Source organism: Varroa destructor, unplaced genomic scaffold (genome assembly GCF_002443255.2).
Source record: "Varroa destructor unplaced genomic scaffold, Vdes_3.0 BEIS01000006.1, whole genome shotgun sequence".
Taxonomy (NCBI): domain Eukaryota; kingdom Metazoa; phylum Arthropoda; class Arachnida; order Mesostigmata; family Varroidae; genus Varroa; species Varroa destructor.
Window position 1 is genome coordinate 22,017,446 of NW_019211459.1, and position 18,864 is coordinate 22,036,309.

The window sequence follows — 18,864 nt, forward strand, 5'->3', positions numbered from 1 at the left end:
GGTCAAACCAAAATGTCCGATGAAAGCAACGAACGCACGATCAAGAGCGACAAGGAATAGCAGCAGTAGCAGCAGCAGCAGCAGCGGCGGCAACTGAAGACATTATAAAGACAAGAGGCATCATGATGAAGTTTTCGTTCTTCTTTCTTCAGCGGTTCGTTCTCTAGTTGTGCGGCAGCGGTGGCCTGCAGTACACAAGCTCAACTGATCAGTTTAAGCGAATAGAGCGGCGGAGGGGAATTGACCTCTTGTGATTTGGCCTGCAAAGCTGTGCGAGCGAAATTGTGTCTGTCCTCAAAGATATACAAGATCGCCATGCTAGCTGAGTATCTATTTGGCTGAGGGGCAACATGAGCGAAACAACTCGCTGCACACAATACGTACCTTGATCGGTGTCCATACGTACACAAGCAGTGCATAGTGGCAAATGGCGACGCGGGTAAAAAAGTACCAGTTGCCGTATGCTGGACTAACGGATCAGGGGCATCTTGTGCACTGATTCAAATGCCCCGATAACAACAATAGAAACCGAAAAGCACTAATAAAAAATTGCTTTTTGTAAACTGAACGATGTAAGCCGGGAAAATAGACTTTGAAACAAGCATATAATCGAAATTGGCGCAAACTTGGAATTCATGAGGAACTTAAGCTTATTTAGGTTAGGGTCAAGAACGAAACGAAATAAATGTTAATTTTGAGATCAACAGTTTTTTTTTTTTTATGTTTATCTCTAGGAAAAGTGAAAAGACCGTCTTAACATACGTATAAGAACGTAAATCGTATAAAAAATAAAATATTATACTGCAAGGTTCAACAGATATTACATTAAGTCGTACCTCGAGCAATTCGCCATTATCTTGTTTATCTATAAATATCTTTGACGCTTCACTTGAAACGAGGTTACGACAATCGTCTCGTTGTTGTTGATGATGATAACGGTGGCAACAACGGTGGCAACGGACGGCAACAATTACGGTGGACGCCCTCACTTCGATCATGGCTCAAGCCTGCTGCTTTGCGATGCCGTGTCACCTGTTTTCAGTGCTATGAATTGCGTACCGGTGGCGGTGTGCTGCTTACGATCATAGACATTAGCGGGCCATTGCCAATTTCCGCTCAGCTTTTATTAGCTCGAATCGTTACTGTTTGCTAATGATGACTTCGTTTCGTCATTATGTCATAACGCAGGTCGCATTACCCCGAACAACTAACTGGTGGGTCCGCCTTCGACGTCACCGTTCGCCGTCATGTTATTTATTAGTTCAGAACACGCCGTTTACAAGGCTAGCTGCTTCGGCCGATTTCTTTGGCAAAGTCCTACAATATGTGCTCTTCTTGAGTTGTTTGAACTTGCGCCACAAAGCCACAGTATACAACTGAAGGAACTAGCTGGTTGGTAACTCTTCGAGACGGTTACTGCAGGCTCAGCAGCGGCAGCTGCCGCATGACGAGCATTGCCGCTGTGAGCAGCAGTCAACGGACAAATTTTCGCCGGCGTATCCTTTAAGGGTTCTGTGGATCCTAGGAAGACGATGATGATACAATTTACTGTTGTTGTTGATATCGATGTAGTTGTCCTGGTGATCGCAGCGCTTAGTGTTATATTCTGTTACGTTTGCCTACTGCTGTTGCTGCGTTCTTGGCTGCGGGTCTTGGGACAGAAGAACTGAGTGAGCCTTGAGGAGCGCCACTTGCTCCGCTATCGGCTGTTCAATTGGTTTTTTGTTGTTTTCGACTGCCAATCACATCGGCGAGCAAAGAGCGTTGTGCTCCCCGATGTTGACGGCTCGATACCTCGACGCTGACGCCGAAGGCAATGCGAACCATCAGCGACGTCGACAGGCTGGCGCTGCCTGCAGGGGGCAGAGTGACATGGGATGACGATGACAAACACAATCGATACGCGCAAACATACCGACGGACCAAGATACGTATGCACGTACGTATCGAAATGGCGATAAGGCTAGGCATCACAGTCGCATGCTCAGTTCAGATAGCACTGCTATGATCATAACAGCACCCGCACGACCACGAATGTTTGAAGTATATGGCGGTAGTGGCTGAAGAAAGCTGGGATCAAAAGGACTCTGCGACAGATTCGGGGTTACTAGTGCTTAATAGGCTATTTGTAGGCTGATCGGCGCTAGGAGAAATTGGCCTTCGACGTGCAGGCTAGCAAAAATGTTCAAAAGCAGGAACTAGTATTGCCACGAGACACGATTTGACATTGATAAGATGTATATGCGGTACACATGATGTTAGAAAGAATACCGCTGTTCGGTAAGAAGCATCTGGGTGCTAACTTGGCTAGTAGTTAAGATTGTGTGTGACGAGGTCGAATTAAGTATATCTTAATTACAATACGAATTAAGTACAAAGTCTCTTTAGATTGAAGTCACCTGAGCCTCTATTTGAAATTGCCTTTTACAAAACGATGGTAGATACACCTCTATAGTTTATGCAACTTTTCTGGGAGAACCTATCCCCCAATAGAGAGTATCCTTTTATTTAAAAGAACCTCTTGTGTAGCTAACGATTCGTGCTTCGTGTGTGAAGAGAAACATTTTCTAATCGGCTTCAGGTTTGGTGGTCTCTTTTTATGGAAAGGTTTTTATATACTGAAATACGAATGAACCGAATTTAGCTCTTCTGTGAGCTTGAAACATAGAGGTCTATAATTAAGGAGATGTGTTTAAAAGAAATCTTACGTGCGGTGGCTCGACGACACGGTAAAGATGACGGCTGTTTACGTCCGGGTTCCAACATAGATCACAATATGTCCCTAGTAGATACATTCGTTACCCACTATGCCACCACGGGGGCGTTATTACTCTGAAGACCGCTTAATGATGAAGTTATAAAATGAAATCTTTGTCGTCGGGTCGAAAGTAATACCCATCCAAAGGCTTTGATGGTCGAATGGGAACGTGTAACAGGGCGTAAACTGTGACTTCGATTTGGAATTTTGAATAAACCAAAACATTTCAGTGCGTCATAAAGAACTAATCTGGGCTTTAGTGTAAAGTTTTTTTGTCCGCAACAGCCATTAACATTACATTGGAAGGCAAGACTGTGTACGGCTTGTGTGAGGCTCGACCACGTCACGCTTAGCTGAGATTTGTAAGCAAACATATTACCATTCATATAAGGCATAGATTATCGAATTATAGTAAAATTCGTGATTTTTCCGCGGACTTATTAGGTGACAATGGGCAATCACTTAACTTGTAAAGCTAGAAGCAATTTGTCCCTGTATCCCCATAGATAATTCCTGAAGAGTGCATGGCCATGATCTGAAACCCCCAAATATCAACCAACAAACGCCCAATCTTAAGCGGAAGCTTGCAGACTTGACCAGGACTTCATCTGAGCAAGCAATTCATCCGAGAAGGTGGGGGGGGGGGGGGGTGAAACGGGGATGAAGAACTTATGAGGTGAGTGGATCCTGCGTGAGAACCTTATCCACACCATGATGTTATCAACGCTAAGCATAGCTGTCACGAATTTGATGTTTTATGTTTACGTATAATAACCCGAGGTCAACAACGTCGAAGTAACTTTTACCCACGTGTACTGACATAATCCGGGCATAAATCTAGAGATCATGTAAACATATACTGATTTATTAGAACCGTTCCTGCCTGCTGCCGGTTAATTTGTCCGATGAGCCAACATAGGACTTCAGTTGGCGAAGGTACTAATATTTGTGGTGTTACCGTCATCGTGTTTTGATAAACTCAATGAAAAATGAACTATTTATTAATAGTCTATATCCGAGGTAACTTCTATATAGATAGATAGATGTTGGAAGGGATTCTGGCCAGATCATTCATTTCGAATGGCTCTGATGCTGCACCGCGCCAGTTGGCTCATGAAAGCGTTTGCTGATAACAGCAAAAAACGTTTCGAAAATGTTCTCTCACTTCGACAAAGAGGACTGACTAGCCATTTCAACATAAATAGTAATCGAGAATCGTGACATTGAAACATCGGTAACATCTTTCTTTTGCTCGTGGCCGTTAACAGCGTCGTAGTTAACGTCTGTCTTGGGTCAAACAGGGTTAGGCTGTACAGCCTAAACTTGTTCAACTGATAACGGCATTTACCAGATCATTTTCGTTATCGAATTCAATGATCATCTCGTAGATTTATCATGCGTCTTGCCAAAATGAAGCATCTCGATGTCGCAAAGCATTCACCATTTGTGCGCATGCGCATTACGCCTATGTATAGTAACCCTAGAGAGGTCTTGCACATACGGCTGTTATGATCAGCTAAAGTTAGCGGGACAGTCTCGCTCTATGATAAAGCCGTAAATTTCGATTTCCGAAGAAAAAACAAATCATGCCTTATTCAACTTTTGATGGTGATTTAAAAATATATCTGTCCGCAGCAATGTCTACCTAATATTCACGATCACTATTATTTTGTATACCGTAATCGGTGATTGGCCTAATTGGGTTGAAGTATTGAAGTACGCTTTAGTCAAAATATATATATATATATTTTCTAGTAAACGATTTACCAACTTGCTTGAATCACTATTACATTATGAAATCGAACGTCGCAATCTTCGATCGCTTCTGATATTGTATAACAGCTGGCACACGTTTCAAAGGGTAAAAAATGATTGTTCAACTGAAATTGCCGATGTTGATGCTGGATTATATCCCTGTTGTTATCTGGGGTCTGTCGACCTCTTCCGTTTTCTTCAACTTCGTTGACTTCTGGTCGGCACTGGTCATTAAGTTGGTGTCCCGCCTTAAGGGCGGAGCATTTATGTATTCTCTTTGTTGTTTGGCGTTTGACTGTGGATGACGTACTGGGGTCCAGTCAGGTGGATCGAAACGATCCTCGGCCGTAGCAGCTCGTTCACTCTGCCGGCCACTAACGCTTGCTGAGATTCTCTCCATGACTTGCTGGTCCTGAACGGCCGTCGGAGCCGAAACAAACTGCGCCTGCGTGGCCGCATTATGGTTGTCATAGGGTAGAAAAGACCACTCTTAGCAGGATTACGGCTGAATGACGGAGGGCACCCATGAGAAAAATGTAAATTTCTACACGGAATAAAGCACTACAATTTCTTAGAAGTTGGCTACGTAACTAGAAACAGGTAGTTTCAGTCGAAAGTGAATTGATAAGTTTACGTTGTTTGTTGCTTACAAACGTTGCAAGATAATTTTGTGCATGAGTGCTATACGGATTAAGACAACTGAGCAGGATTAAAATGAGCATTTTGACGTGCTAATCCGAGACAAAAAAAACATTGGACGAATTGTAACTTCGTTCGAAATTTCGACTAGTATTTGGGCATATTGTTTACGCAGACCTGTCAGTTATATCAATACGGAACAGATTGATATAAGACGGAAAACCTCTCGTACCCACATCTTTAGCTAATACAAGAGTAGTGACTCTTTTTGTTATAACGCTTCGGTCTGGCGTTATTTTTTTTTACTCTAAAGAAAAAACAATCCCCAGGCGTTTTTCCAAAGCCTTCAAAAACAATGGCCTTCAACGGCCAATAACAGCCAGGAATAAGCCGAAAATTCAAATTATGTTCTTCCGATTATGGTCCTATTTTTTTTTATGTAACAAGCATATTTTTTCGGATAATTTTGGCTAGGGCAATTACCACCTATATACATAAGTATAAACGACCACATGCGTTTTGTACAGAAATATTCATCTGTCAAAGCCGACCGTTCCTAAAAATCTAGCGATTGATTATGTTAAGCAATAAAGATCAATATCCTTCAGAACAAACCATCCCACGTGTATAGGTGCCACTCTCACAATGTTGCGCGTTATATGAACGACAAAGTACCCGTTCTCTACATACGTGATTTTTTCAGTATTGCATTTTATCAGAAAGGGTTCAATAAACTCTAGAAGGGGGCTCATTTTTTCAGGGAAACGCCATATCTACTGTTGACAGTGCTACTACGAAAAGCCATTGTCCAGATGTTCCAGCCATTGTGATGTTAAATTAAGTTTAGTCATTTACTGTTATTAGTTTAATTCGATCCGACAAGCCCGTCGGAGCACCATCAACTGCACTGAAATAACGTACATCTGTTATATCTAGAGAAGAGCAGATTCAAACAGATCCATCGGTTTTCTATTACTGGTCTTGACTTCGTTGAGAGCGACCACAATAAGTACAGCCGTGAAGACCAAAATGAGTACGATTATTAAATTACCTCTTCGCTATTCAGTAAAAGCTTGAGTCTCAGTTCGCTGACAAACTATACGCAAAGAGGGTGTTGACCATATGAGTCAACTGCGAAACCAGCAAACGATTATATCTTTCCTCAGTCTCTGGCAGGTCGAACAACGACTGCAGCAGCCGGATTTGCAGCCATTTGACGGTAGTTTTAGGCATACGCACTTCGGCCATGCTCTTGCCGATCGACGTTTACGTGTTTTCGTGCCGCCTTGATCGTAACCGCCCTTTGCTAATCGCTGATAGCGGTGGGATTTGACAGATCGTCCCGCAAAAATGGCACGCACAAAGACAAACAGACCTATTTCATTCGATTCCACCTCTCCTGCTACCCCACACACACACACACACACACAGACACACACACACACACACACACACACATCTTTTGCAATACGCCGGGCAGGAATCGTGCTCACATTCGTACATGATAGAACGTGTTTGCGTATTTTTTGGCCAGTCATCGTCCTTGTTATGTCCCTTGTATGCCACGAGCACAGATCTGTTTCAGAACGTCTCGCCTTGTTCTTCTGCTATCGCTCGTTAAGTGTGTGCGTGTCGTGCCAAAATTGAAAACGATGGAACACATCGTGTCGTCTGAGCCCCACCAGAGTGGAGTTGCCCTCTCCTAGAACAGTTCGCACGTGCGTTATTAAGGTCGTCCAATGGTACCATTTTGTAGAGGCTAATAGATGGCGAGGGATTGGTCGGACAGTGTCAACACACTTTGCAATCGCGTTTCTGATGCTGGGCATTGGTCGACAGTCGAACAGTGGCAGAAGCTGCTTTCGATCATGCGCAAATGGAACTACAGAGTGGCGTTTTTTTGCTAACGTTTAGGTCATATAGGCTACGATTATTTCATCATCTAGCAGACAACAATACTACCGTCACAGTAGTACCGATACAACATTTTTCCCTAGGACGTTTTTAGCCCTACTGTAGAGCTAACGCCGCTGTTGAAAGCAACGAGCCTCTTGCTTACGATGGCCTACGTGAGAAGAAGGCCACATCAAAATAATTTCCTCTATTTTGAGTTAAAATAAAATCAACCCTATGTACAAGGGAAACGTTGATTGCATTTTTTATACGCGAGTTTTGTTTACGCCAGTCGACGAATATGTTGGATGCAAACTTTCTAATAAGTGTGCAGTTCCATCTTTTATGAATGAAGGGTTCACGTACAAATGCAGGCACTAACAAATGTAACAGACGACCGCGTCTTCTGCAATGGGTCCCTTTCATTTTCCAAAATAATTTCACGAAATGGTTACCTAAGTGGGCAAACACCGTCATTCGACGTATCCGGTAATAGGCCGTGCCGTATATGCACAGCATCAGCACACTCTTTTACTCGCTTTATAGACACCCGGGAAGGTTCACTTACCTATTCCGTTTTAGTATACGGCTCGTACGACAAGTTTACACCAAAGGCTACTTCATACGATACCGCTAATTCAGCCATGTATAACTTGGGCCCAGGCCCATTGTATTGTTTCCCCAACCTGTTTCATCGCCCGAATCTATTCGTTAACAGCCCAACTGTTACCCCGTAACGTTATTTCAGCCGTTGCGGAGATCGTTGACATATGCATACTTACACGATTTTATTTACTTAAGCGTCCGAACTGGAATCTTACCATCGTATCAAGGTGCGATTAAAATGGCAGTGAAAGATGTTTTTTTAGGAAACCGAGAGTCAATTGTACGTCCTGTACGTTTAACGGATATATTATTCTTTGATTCGAAATTTGAATTCACTGGAAAAATGTCTGGATAGTTGAGACTTTTTTAACACCGTCAAGGCCTATACGCTTTATGATTATAACATTAAACCCGTATGCCTAATTTATTAATATTATATATTCTGTGTATAATATTAATAATATTACTTTATATACCTTTCAGGTTATTCTTACGAAAAGAGTTTATTGTCTGATCTCTGTATACAGTGCCTTCAAAGGTTATTGAGAATATGTCGTTGTACGGAAGCAGACACTCTCGTCAGTTGAACAGGCCCGCACCGAAAGGAAAAACGTAGACAGAATAACCTACAGGTCACAGATATTCCGAAAAAACTCCGGAAATGAATATGAGTGTGGAAAAATTTTCCTATGAAGTTAATATCGAATGAAAATTAAATTGAATGAGAGAGTGATTTGAGTTGTAACGTACGCCATGATACCTAAATGTCTTGAATATGGCTGAGACTCATTGTGTTAGCTTCGGCATGCTTACCTTTCGTTTGTTAAGTTTCAAACTTTTCGAGTGTTCCCTCTGTAAATTCGGACACCCCATCTCACAGTTTGTCTAACGAAGAGACCCTATATTGCCGTAGTGCTGCTACTTAACAATGGTTGGCTTTTCGAGAAAGAAAAAGATCGTAGTTCTATTGACATTTTTGGAAATGGCAGCAGAATCAATAATGCCGCAAACCTCTAGATCAGCTAATCATCACCCACCTTTAATTCTAATCACTATCATATCGACTAGTAGCGTTCTTTCTTTCGTTTTAGATTTGCCATCATCAGTCACCCTAGCTAGATATCTACTATATTACCGTAGAGAGCCCTGGAGACTCGTTAAGGCTTGCACCTCAGAGGTCGCCATTACTTTGTCTGTGTACGAAACATCGATACACCAGACAGCCTCGCTTGTCCTGCTGCAGGAGTATGCAGGCTTAACTAGCTGAATCGACTACCTCAACACACATACAGGGACAGAGAAGGACTCGTATTCGCATACACAGACAGGGATCAGCTGTTTGATCTGGTAAATCCGGATTAGCTAGAGTTGAGGCCTTCCGTCAGCAGCAGCAGTGGCGATGCTGGTCCGATGGGTCTCACGAAGCGCCAATGGCTTCTGGCTTCAGTAGTAACACTCGCTTCGGTAGCAGTCGTTGTGACGGCAGCGGATCCACTGCAAGTCCGTTGGTCTTTAGCCGAGTGAGTATTACGAATGAGATCTAGCAGGAAAGCAGCTTTCAAAGCTGTGTTTCGCCACGACATGCACCAGTCGGTTACAGCTGGAGGCTCGAGTTGTGCCGTGAAGCACACCCATGTCGAGGTTGTTTGCCTGTTTTGGCCAGTCTGCCTATATTGTACTACTATTATCACAGAAATTATTCAACTAATGTTCCAACAACATATACCTAACCATGTTGATGTTCATCGCAAAGCACAACAAGATGAAGGGATCCGCATCTCCTATGCTTCGCTGTTTTGGCTATTGCTCCTATGGCGCCAACCAGCTGTTTATGAGCGCTGCGTCGAGGCTCGGCGATGGCCTACGGCTGGGTCATATGCTAAGCCGCTAACGGCCTCTCTGTAAGCTCGATTTCCACACGGGCGTAGTTGAAACCTCGAACTTCGTCTGAATACATGACCGTATCAAGATTGAGGTCTAGTTTAGTTCCAGCGTTATCGACGGTCATGGTGGCCGTCGTCTAACCTTCTACCCTCTCCAATCCGAAGTCCACTAGAGTCCGGAGCAATGCTCGCTCGGTAATGTCCTTCACCGTTGGCCGATGGCCGAAGAATCTACAACACATAATTGAACAAAAAGTATAGCTTATAACAAACATACTTACTACGACTTGTCTTTGAGGATCCCTCGTTTCCTCATGGACGCTCAGTCCTCTATACAATCCGCCATAGCGTTGGTTCGACAAGCACAAAAACAACCAAAGGGTCACAAAAGCCTCACCGTAATGCTTCTCTCAATAGCAGGCTCGACAATATGCAAAAGCAGCGCCAAAATGCACTGCACGCCCGAAGTTCACTTCGTCCACTCGACGGGAGCACTTGCGGCCCGTGTTTGTGTCAATCGTGACGGGTTTAATATGTCATTCGTGTGCATATAGACACGCACTTGAAGCGAACGGGAGAAAATGCAGACCTTAGGGACTCAGTATTTGAATAGGCGTAGGAAGCAACGAATTTCGAAAGACTGTTGTTGCTATGGGCATTAGTTCATCGGCATAATGGGCTTGGTTTAAGATGTCAATCGACGGGTGCTACTCAGTGATGAGCAACAATTGAATACAATAGGCAGCCACTTAGCGAACGGCTTGGAACTTCACGATTCTTAAACCGCGTGTGAACATGTCACAAACCAAAAATACTCTGCCGCTGACGTCCTTACGATTCGGTGCATCCTGAAGTCGTTAACGAATCGCTCGGTACTTCACTGCCACGACTGCCGGCTGGGTCGAATGAGACTGTATATATATCAATTATGAGTTATGGTGAGCTGTATTTCGGCTGCTGATCACAATACGATTTTTGCGAAAGCAATGCAGTCTTATGCTTTGCGTATGGTCTTCTTGTGTAGCATTTGTAAGTTTGTCGAGAAAAAACAGTAATTCTCACTTAAACGCCATAGAAACGCAGTATATTAGACTAAGAATTAGGGCACTGCCAATACACCATCGAGATGAACACGTAACGCTTTGGTAGTGACTGACTGTTTAAACGTACGCCCATTACTAACGAAATCAATTTTTTTTCGAAAATATTTCTGATCATAAACTTGCGGTCAAATTAGTACTAGCGGTGCTTAATAATTTCGAAACTTGCCAGCGTTGCATAGAATCAGACAAAGGCTTAAATATCTATATGTCACGCACGAGAAAATTCAGTGCCTTTCCAAATTTCAGCGGTAAACTCGTTTCTCGTAGTGTCTTTGAATAAACATTATCCAGTCTAATTGCGGCCAGTATTTTTCTAGGAGAGCACAGGTTGTGCCATTTTTATTATACACATTATTTAAAAAAGTATTATGGCCGTATAAGTTACTGTCGTAGGAACATCACATCTCTCACACATCACTTCAGAGTCATGAAGACCAATTTAATTGTAAATTTTAGATCCCTTCCAGTGTTATGCTTGGAAATACGTATTTTTTGTGTATTTCATTAGCATTAGAGCATCTTTCATTGCAGAATAACGTAGAGTGTTATTAATCGAGAACTGCAATAATATACTATCGTGTTATGCATATGCGCGCTTTCAGGGGGAGGTCCGGCGCCGCGTAAGCAGCGCCGCGAAAGAACGACGTTTACGCGAGCTCAGTTGGATGTCCTCGAGACTCTCTTTTCGAAGACTCGCTATCCCGATATCTTCATGCGGGAGGAAGTTGCGGTAAAAATTAACTTACCCGAGAGCCGGGTGCAGGTTTGGTTCAAGAATCGACGTGCCAAATGTCGACAACAACGGCAACAAAGCCAAGCACAGGTAACAGTGGCCGCGGTCAACTATTCACGCAAAAAGAATAACTATGCTATACTTCAATAGATACTATAAAAATACGGTAGATATAAGCAAACAGATGCTTTCTTCCGATCACGTATATATATATATATATATATATATATATATATAGGATCTTTGATTTCGAGCTGTTTCACCTATCCTTAATGAAATACAGTCGTAATTAGAACAAGAAGTCTACATACGTGTAGCTGTTGTATAACGGCAAACAGAAGTTTCCCTAGCGCCATGTTATCTACGATTTTTATCATCCAAATACTAAAGGTATTTAGTGAATCGAAAAGCTTTAAAGTCATATAGGGTAGAATAACGATACCTTTTGTATACGTTTGATGCCTCCTTTAGGGTTTATCTGTTAGGAAGTTTGTTGGCTGCCAGACCAGTTATGATCGACATCACCATACCTACTCTAGTTGTCGATGGTTTGTTTGACGGCCACGACGGTAGACTACTCTATGCCACCTATCGTCGTCTTTAGAGCAATGGAAATCGTACGAATCTATATATATGGAATATATGAGGACTGAAACTATCGATCAATTCCGGTTTCCTCGGCACCGGCCGTGACTGAAGTACGGCAGTGAGGTCGCGAATAATCGTCGAGTAAACATTCTGTGTGCTATCAATTACGACACCTCACACCCGTAGGGCTCTTGAGGCACTCAAGTCATCTGACAACACTGAGCTTTTTATCTCTTTAAGAAAAATTCCTTTAATATTCATTTCAAGGACAAGTACCCATTTAAGCCTGAGTCTGTTCGGCGCTGCCAGTAAAACCGTTTCGATTCCGTTCGACGGGATCCGTTTGCGTGACCCCTTTTTGGTGGGCAGCAGGGACCGACCCATGTCTTCTGAATGGAGTTGATGTGCTCCAGGAAGGCTGTTTGCTAATAATAGTTGAATAAATAATCTGTACCAGACACGACACATTTGTCCGTCTTCTCTAGACCCAGTTCATGAAAACCAATTGTTTTTCTCTTTCAAAACATAACCTTCAGAGACTTCTTTACACTTTTATAGTATATGATATAATGAATTCCATAATGCGTCCGCAGAAAATGCTCTGTTCTGCTTAAAAGTACCTGTTGTAATAGCAACTCTTTCCTATGTCTGAGGTCATCAAGCGTCGTTACCTTCTCTGTGATCTTCAGCCTTCCAATTTGCATCGACAACAAATTATTCTCTAGTTGAAAGCCTCACTAGCCAGTATTTTCGTCAATCTTCGAGAGACTCCAGCAGAGCATTCACCTTCGAAAAGCAGGCACTTGATAACCGAATACTGATATTTTTACATTTAGGCTCATCATTCTTGGACGACACTTGACTGGCTCACGGTCATATATTGAAGACCTGACGTACATATTTAGCTAACTTCATCTGGCACTTGGCCTACTAAATAAGCTACTAAAAATGAAAAAGTTAATATGTAAAAATAAAATATATATGTATGTGCAGCAACCTACGAACATGGTATAAACGCTAAATCTTTGTAGTGTTGTTAAATTTCTTTATAACTGATGTCATGTCTAGGCTCAAACGACGAACGCAACTGCTGGTTCGGGTGGCAAGGCAAGCCGTCCGAAGAAGTCAAAATCGCCTCTTCCGCCAGCCACGGCACTCTCGATGAGTCCCGGCAGAGGTGCCTCGCCCTACAAGCCGCCGGCACTCGCTATGACGCCACCTATTGGTAGGTGACTCACCAAAAGCTTCACTGTCAAAAAAAGAACGATTATTGGAACACTTCTTTAGGGTTTACACCCACGGACGTTACATGACCGTTATGAATGATACAAATGAGTAAATCCCGGAGACTGGATTCACTCGTTTGCGTCAGTGCTTGAGAACCTTCAAAAATGGATAAATATATCCACTTAATCAAACCATCTAATTAATAATCTGTTGGCTAAGAGCTCGAGCCCAGTTTTTATTCAGTTCCCTTGAGTAACCATTCAACTTCCTTAATGTGCCTTAATAGCCTAATCCAAGTCCGATTCGATCAACAGATACGTAGGTATAAGCTGTACTTTTAAATGGCCAATACCAGACTCTGTTATCCTCTGCTTTTCTTTTGTTAGTTTTCTTGTAGATTATCTGTACAGATATCCGGCTCTAGACACTCGCAAAGTGCCCATAAGTGTTTCCTCACAAAAAAACTTCTACTAGGATACGAACTCTTTCGTCTATGTCCGTTTCGCTTCAAACTGTTTGCGACTATGTGTAACTAAACAGTTCCCTGTAAATATGTTGTTCGCAGGTCCAATAACGGCGCTAAGTAATGCAGCGGCTTCTATGGCGAACGGAGCATCGATCTGGTCTCCGGCGGCATGCGACTTCGGCGGTCCTCCTCTGCCGCCGCCCACAGGGGCGATGCAAACCAGTCACCGTACGTCCAGCGCTATGAGTCCCCCACCAATGGGTGCCGTCGGTCTGGGGGGCGTCGTTTCCATGGCAACGAGTGCCCATCACCCATCGCATCCTTCACATCCAGCTCATTACTCTTTACCCCAAAACAGCAATACTCCTCCAGCCCCAGGTTACCCCCCTCCATCTGCTTATACAACTGGTAAGTCCGCCTATAGGCAACGCCTTTATTTAAAAAAAATCGAAGAGGTCGATAAGAAATTGAAATGCACAAAAATAAAAAATCGTTTAGCGGTACTACATACAGTATACTTAAAGAACGTCATCACCGACTTCGATTACGATTGTTCTTACCAACTTTGCCCACCTGAACTTTTAAAAAACCTTGTGACTTACCACAATAGAAGCTTACCGTGAAAGTCTCATTTCGATTTTACTTAGACGATGAAGCAATGAATAAAGCAACTAAAAAGCCTATCCGAAAGAGTTACTCGTCTGAAGTAAGATGGCGCGCTAGCGAATATAGCCTAACACCTACATAAAATTATCATTAGTACACGTCAAACTTTCTAATTTCTCTTCCCAATTAATATCCTATGAGTACATATATGAGTCTACGTGCATCTAGAAGTGTCCTTCTTCCTTAAATTCTCCGTTTTCACATCGTTGCCGTTTCCCCAGGGTCGTATTACCCAAACTGCATCAACCTCGATTACCTCGCGCCAACCTCGGCGTCCCCGCGCAGCACTGACTCGCCGCTGTACAAGGCACCGGGTGGCAGCACAGGCAATTTCTCCCCAGGACCAGCGGGCGCGCCCGGTTCGACGGGTGGCTACCCACTATCGCAAGGAGGGCCACACGCCACAAATTTTGCCACCCTACAAAGCTGTTATCCTTGTCCTACGCCACCGATCTCCGTATCTGCATCTGTCGCGGAGGTCGCAGCGTCTTCAACGCCTAACTACTACTCAAATCTTTCCTAAATCCGGACAGAATTTATGATGATAATAAAGTGGTATCGATACCGGTAATGGTGGGTGATAAATGAATCGGTGTGTGAAGGTGTGGGCGATCAATGGTGTTTGATCTCGTTCGCTCTCAGTGACAACCACTCAGACGAGAAGCGTTGATCGGAACGGAACGCAAAGAAGGGAAAACGGTTAGGAGAAAGAAGGAAGGCTCGCAAATCTTAGCGAGGCTGGTATGACACAGCAGCCTTACACATATATATATATATGTATATATATATATACATCTATATATATCGTAAGTATATAATGGCTGGAAATAGTTATACACAGGACACACAAAGGGCACATCATAGGCAATGAAAAGTTACGGCTGATGAGCGCGTCCTAAATATTCTTTCCTGTGACAAATCACCAGGAGAAGTATCATAACAATCACGTAAACAAAGCGTACTACAGCAACATGCCACAGTAAAAATAACAACACCAAAACAGTTCGAAGTTTTACACGGGGTGGGGGGTGTATACTATAGCAAGTCCATTGTTGTTAGTATATCCGGCAATCAACGTCGCATCAGTAGACGGTGCGGCAAAACCGTTAAGATGAATAAGGCTACAATAGGTTCCGTGAATTGGACTGCAAGAAAAGGGAACGAGACTAGTTCAAGACGGCCTTGAGTTGTGTGTTGGAGTTATGGCGCAGGTCAAGCATGTTTACTTAGTCCGAGTTGCAGTCGATGGCGAACGCAGCGGTTATTACAATTATTATTCATCTATTAAAGTATACGATATAGATGAACAGTTCATGCAATGATCCGATTGAGCGGGGCGACGCGGCCGAATGTCAACGGTGAGTCGTTTTAGCAACACTATAAGCTACAACCCACATCTCTTGTCAATGGGCACCTAATTGTAAGAAGGGGGGTGTGGCTGATTTAAAGGTCATCGCTTGTCAAAGGAAGTGAACAAGCTGGCAGAGTGATCCCTGAAGCGTACGAAAGGGAAACAAATTAAAAATACGTTACTGAGACTCATAAAGGCCAATTCAGTGCAGGATCAATGCTCCTGACCGGAAATAATGCGTTTGTTTAGAGAATCTACGATATATATATATATATATATATATATATATATATATATATATATATATATATATAGCATCAGCACGTCATCTATATAAAATGTAGGGAAAAAATTTTTCTCAAAACGAACATACGCAAAGGGATATGCAATCAACGCTCACTGATAATCGTGCAAACTGTTTAATATTTTACCATAGCATCGGCAATGGCTCTGAAAGACTAGAAATGCCTGTAATTCATTCGAGAGTTTTTAGCCGTTGCGATAGGCTTATCCTAAGTTCGCGATGTCTCGTCTGTAAAATAGTCGTGTCCTTACTTCTTTTTACGTTCGATAGGGACGAATAGTTGTTGATAAATAGAAGTCTCCAGTAGAACATCCTAAAAAAGCCGAACTTCCTTTTCTAGGGAAGCGTCAAAGTGACATTATCTCGTACGGCAAATGCAATTGTTTAATCTGTCCGATAGCAATAAACATTAAGGGGTGACATTACTAGTTCCGAGACGCTCGTCACTGCAAATGAGATTAAAATGATTTTAAATTGTTAAAGTTTGAAAACCTTATTCAAATTAAGTTAAAATTCTTCTAACAGATCGTTCAACTAACTACGAAGCGTTTCTTTGCGTAGCATACGGGTTAATGACGTGCAGCTTCGACCTTTTTCTCTTAGATCTATTCTAATCCCAATGATTGATCAACCATTATCTCTAACTGCATACATTGCTTCTGCCACTGCAATGGACTCCGTCAACGAGAGCCTCGAACACATCCTATACACGATTAGCGATTATAATAAGTAAGACGGTAGAATTGTGTTACGATGTAGACAAATACTGTTTCAGCATACTGTGTCCCAAAAGATCTACGTGAACAGCTTTCCAGGTTTCTGTAAGACCAGCAAAAGCTGTGGCGAAAAGCAAATGGATGACCCTAGTCGAAAATAAGCAAACAGTTGCTATTAACTTGAATAAAGACACACATTTGATTCAGGAAACGATCAATGTAAATAGATAATAACAGCTACGAAAAAAAGGAGCTCCTAAATCTATAACATACAAATATAGATATAGGAAGAGAAAAACGGGAGACCCGGGAGGAAAGGGCATAATACCCTAGGACAGGCGAGTGTGATGTTCAAATGTGCTTATGCTGATGTGTGGCAGCGTGAGTATATCTGTGTGTGCACACTAGTGGATAATCCTGATGTCCATTTCAACATAGTATTGCCACTACGCTCGATTTCTTTAGGACGACGCTATTTTCTCGCCTGGTCCCTTTCTGGCGGTATAGATTACACCATGGCGACCGCATACTCCACGCGAGTTGTTGTTAATTAATGGTTCGCAAATTGCGGGCGATATAGACAACCCGACTTTCCAACTGACGTGGAGTCAATTCACGGAACCCATTTTTACTCAGTATCCGAATTTCTAGTATTTGTGTTACAATTCTATAACACGTCACTTGTGAAATGCCAGTTTTATCCGACAGAGCCCTAAGACTCCAAGCCATCCTTTCATAAAAGGCGTTTTTGATTGCGGCAATGCGTTCTAGGCCCACGAGTTTCGATATTTGGTGTTCATTTGCACCATTTGCGCTGTACCTTCGAACGTATTCCCCAGTCTTTGATAAATTTCGGTTGCCCTGTAGCACTTGAGGAACAATGACCGGACTGCCGACAACCTATTTTCGAGACTAAAAAATTTTCACTTACTGCTGAAGGTAGCCAGCTTTCACTTACAAGTTTTTTCATTTCGTATTTATAATATATTAAAGTATTTATCATTTCGTCTGTTAAAATCTGCTAAATTCGCTTGAGCAACCTAACGGGTATTCTTAGCGAATTTTACAATGAGTACATCAATAATTCGACATGTAAGTAATGCTCTGTAGTAGATCTGCCCGATATCAACGAAAGTATCTCTCTAATTATTCTTTAAAAATTAGAGGAGAGTAAGTAGGAATGTTATAGCTTACACCTATTATAGCTATCGTAAGATTTTTTTATTTTTCTTATCTCGTTAGGATAACTATTTTTTCTTTAACACTTAGCAAGCAACCTACTTTAAAATAATAATCTACTTTAAAAATTTTCTAAGTATTTAGGTTTTATGATCATCAGTAGCAGCTCACTACGAATTGATACGGATAATGTCTATGCAGATCCGCGTCAAAAACAAATAGTTTTATTAACGCTTTTCCATGACTCACCTGTTTCTCGGCCTGACGCTCAAGTTGCTCACGTTTCTTTTTACGTTTTTTCTCCGTATCCTTTAAGAAGTATTCGCCAGTTTCCAACTCCTTATCAATCTGTAATAGAGATGTAAAACGCGCACCAGAACGTGTGTTACTGTCCTAGCCACTTTACACATCGGAAGCTATAGCTTTATGTACAAAATTCAAGCTTATCCAAATAAAGCTCAAACGTTTTCGCTGACTTGCGTACCTTCGACAGAGGCGGTGCAGGCGGAAACGGCGTATATTCTCCCTTCAGACGCTTTTTCTTGGGCTGCTTTCGCTTTGAGATATTCTTGTTGGATAGCTTTGGCAGGAATCGGTCCCAATTTTCGTTGACCAGCTGAGGATCTTTAGCTAACTCGCGTTTAATCATTAGCGTCTTGATATGATATATCGGATGAACGTTGTTCATACAGTCTTCAACGATTTTGCGCACCTGAATCTCATCATGTAACACACAGAAAACAGCACTTACAGCATTACACGACTGTGAGTAAACATAGCAATTCTCATTGTCAAAATCATTTTCCCGTGATTTAATTGAATAGAGTACACCGATGTACGCGTTGTGCATACAAGTGAATCGGGCATCGAGTATTTATTTCTCGGGTAGCATGGGGTGCTTAAAACCTTGTAACGGCTATGACGTTGGATTGTGTAGACCTTTGCCCGTACCTCCGTCGAAATCAGTCAAGATACAAGTATAAGAGGACCGTGGAAA

General features: G+C 42.5%; 2 protein-coding genes and 1 long non-coding RNA gene across 3 annotated transcripts in view; 1 reads left to right on the forward strand and 2 right to left on the reverse strand.

Annotated features, from left to right (window-relative positions):
• Positions 1 to 17,082, forward strand: part of LOC111252972 (uncharacterized) — a 41,707-nt gene extending 24,625 nt beyond the window's left edge. Inside the window, exons 5-8 of the mRNA XM_086992542.1 lie at positions 11,240 to 11,460; positions 13,027 to 13,183; positions 13,751 to 14,059; positions 14,539 to 17,082. Of these exons, the coding sequence (XP_086848668.1) occupies positions 11,240 to 11,460; positions 13,027 to 13,183; positions 13,751 to 14,059; positions 14,539 to 14,840 (989 nt within the window). The 3' untranslated portion in view covers positions 14,841 to 17,082. The remainder of the gene's footprint in view (positions 1 to 11,239; positions 11,461 to 13,026; positions 13,184 to 13,750; positions 14,060 to 14,538) is intronic.
• LOC147754989 (uncharacterized) lies at positions 689 to 6,835 on the reverse strand. Its single transcript, XR_015330282.1, has 2 exons — positions 6,204 to 6,835; positions 689 to 4,958 (listed from the first exon to the last, which is right to left on the reverse strand). It is a non-coding gene; the product is annotated as an uncharacterized LOC147754989 (long non-coding RNA).
• A 926-nt stretch (positions 17,083 to 18,008) lies between the features above and the next one.
• LOC111252932 (KRR1 small subunit processome component homolog) lies at positions 18,009 to 18,864 on the reverse strand. The gene is made up of 2 exons (XM_022811597.2): positions 18,352 to 18,864; positions 18,009 to 18,215 (listed from the first exon to the last, which is right to left on the reverse strand). Exons 1-2 carry the CDS (start codon positions 18,715 to 18,717, stop codon positions 18,024 to 18,026), a joined length of 558 nt encoding a protein of 185 aa, XP_022667332.1. The 5' UTR covers positions 18,718 to 18,864; the 3' UTR covers positions 18,009 to 18,023.

What these genes read in the sequence shown, in the direction of transcription:
- LOC111252932 (XM_022811597.2), bottom strand. Translation starts at nt 18,717, where the DNA reads ATGCACAACGCGTACATCGGTGTACTCTATTCAATTAAATCACGGGAA. An exon ending in CTGCACCGCCTCTGTCGAAG is followed by an intron (nt 18,216 to 18,351) that starts GTACGCAAGTCA and finishes TCTCTATTACAG; the next exon opens with ATTGATAAGGAGTTGGAAAC.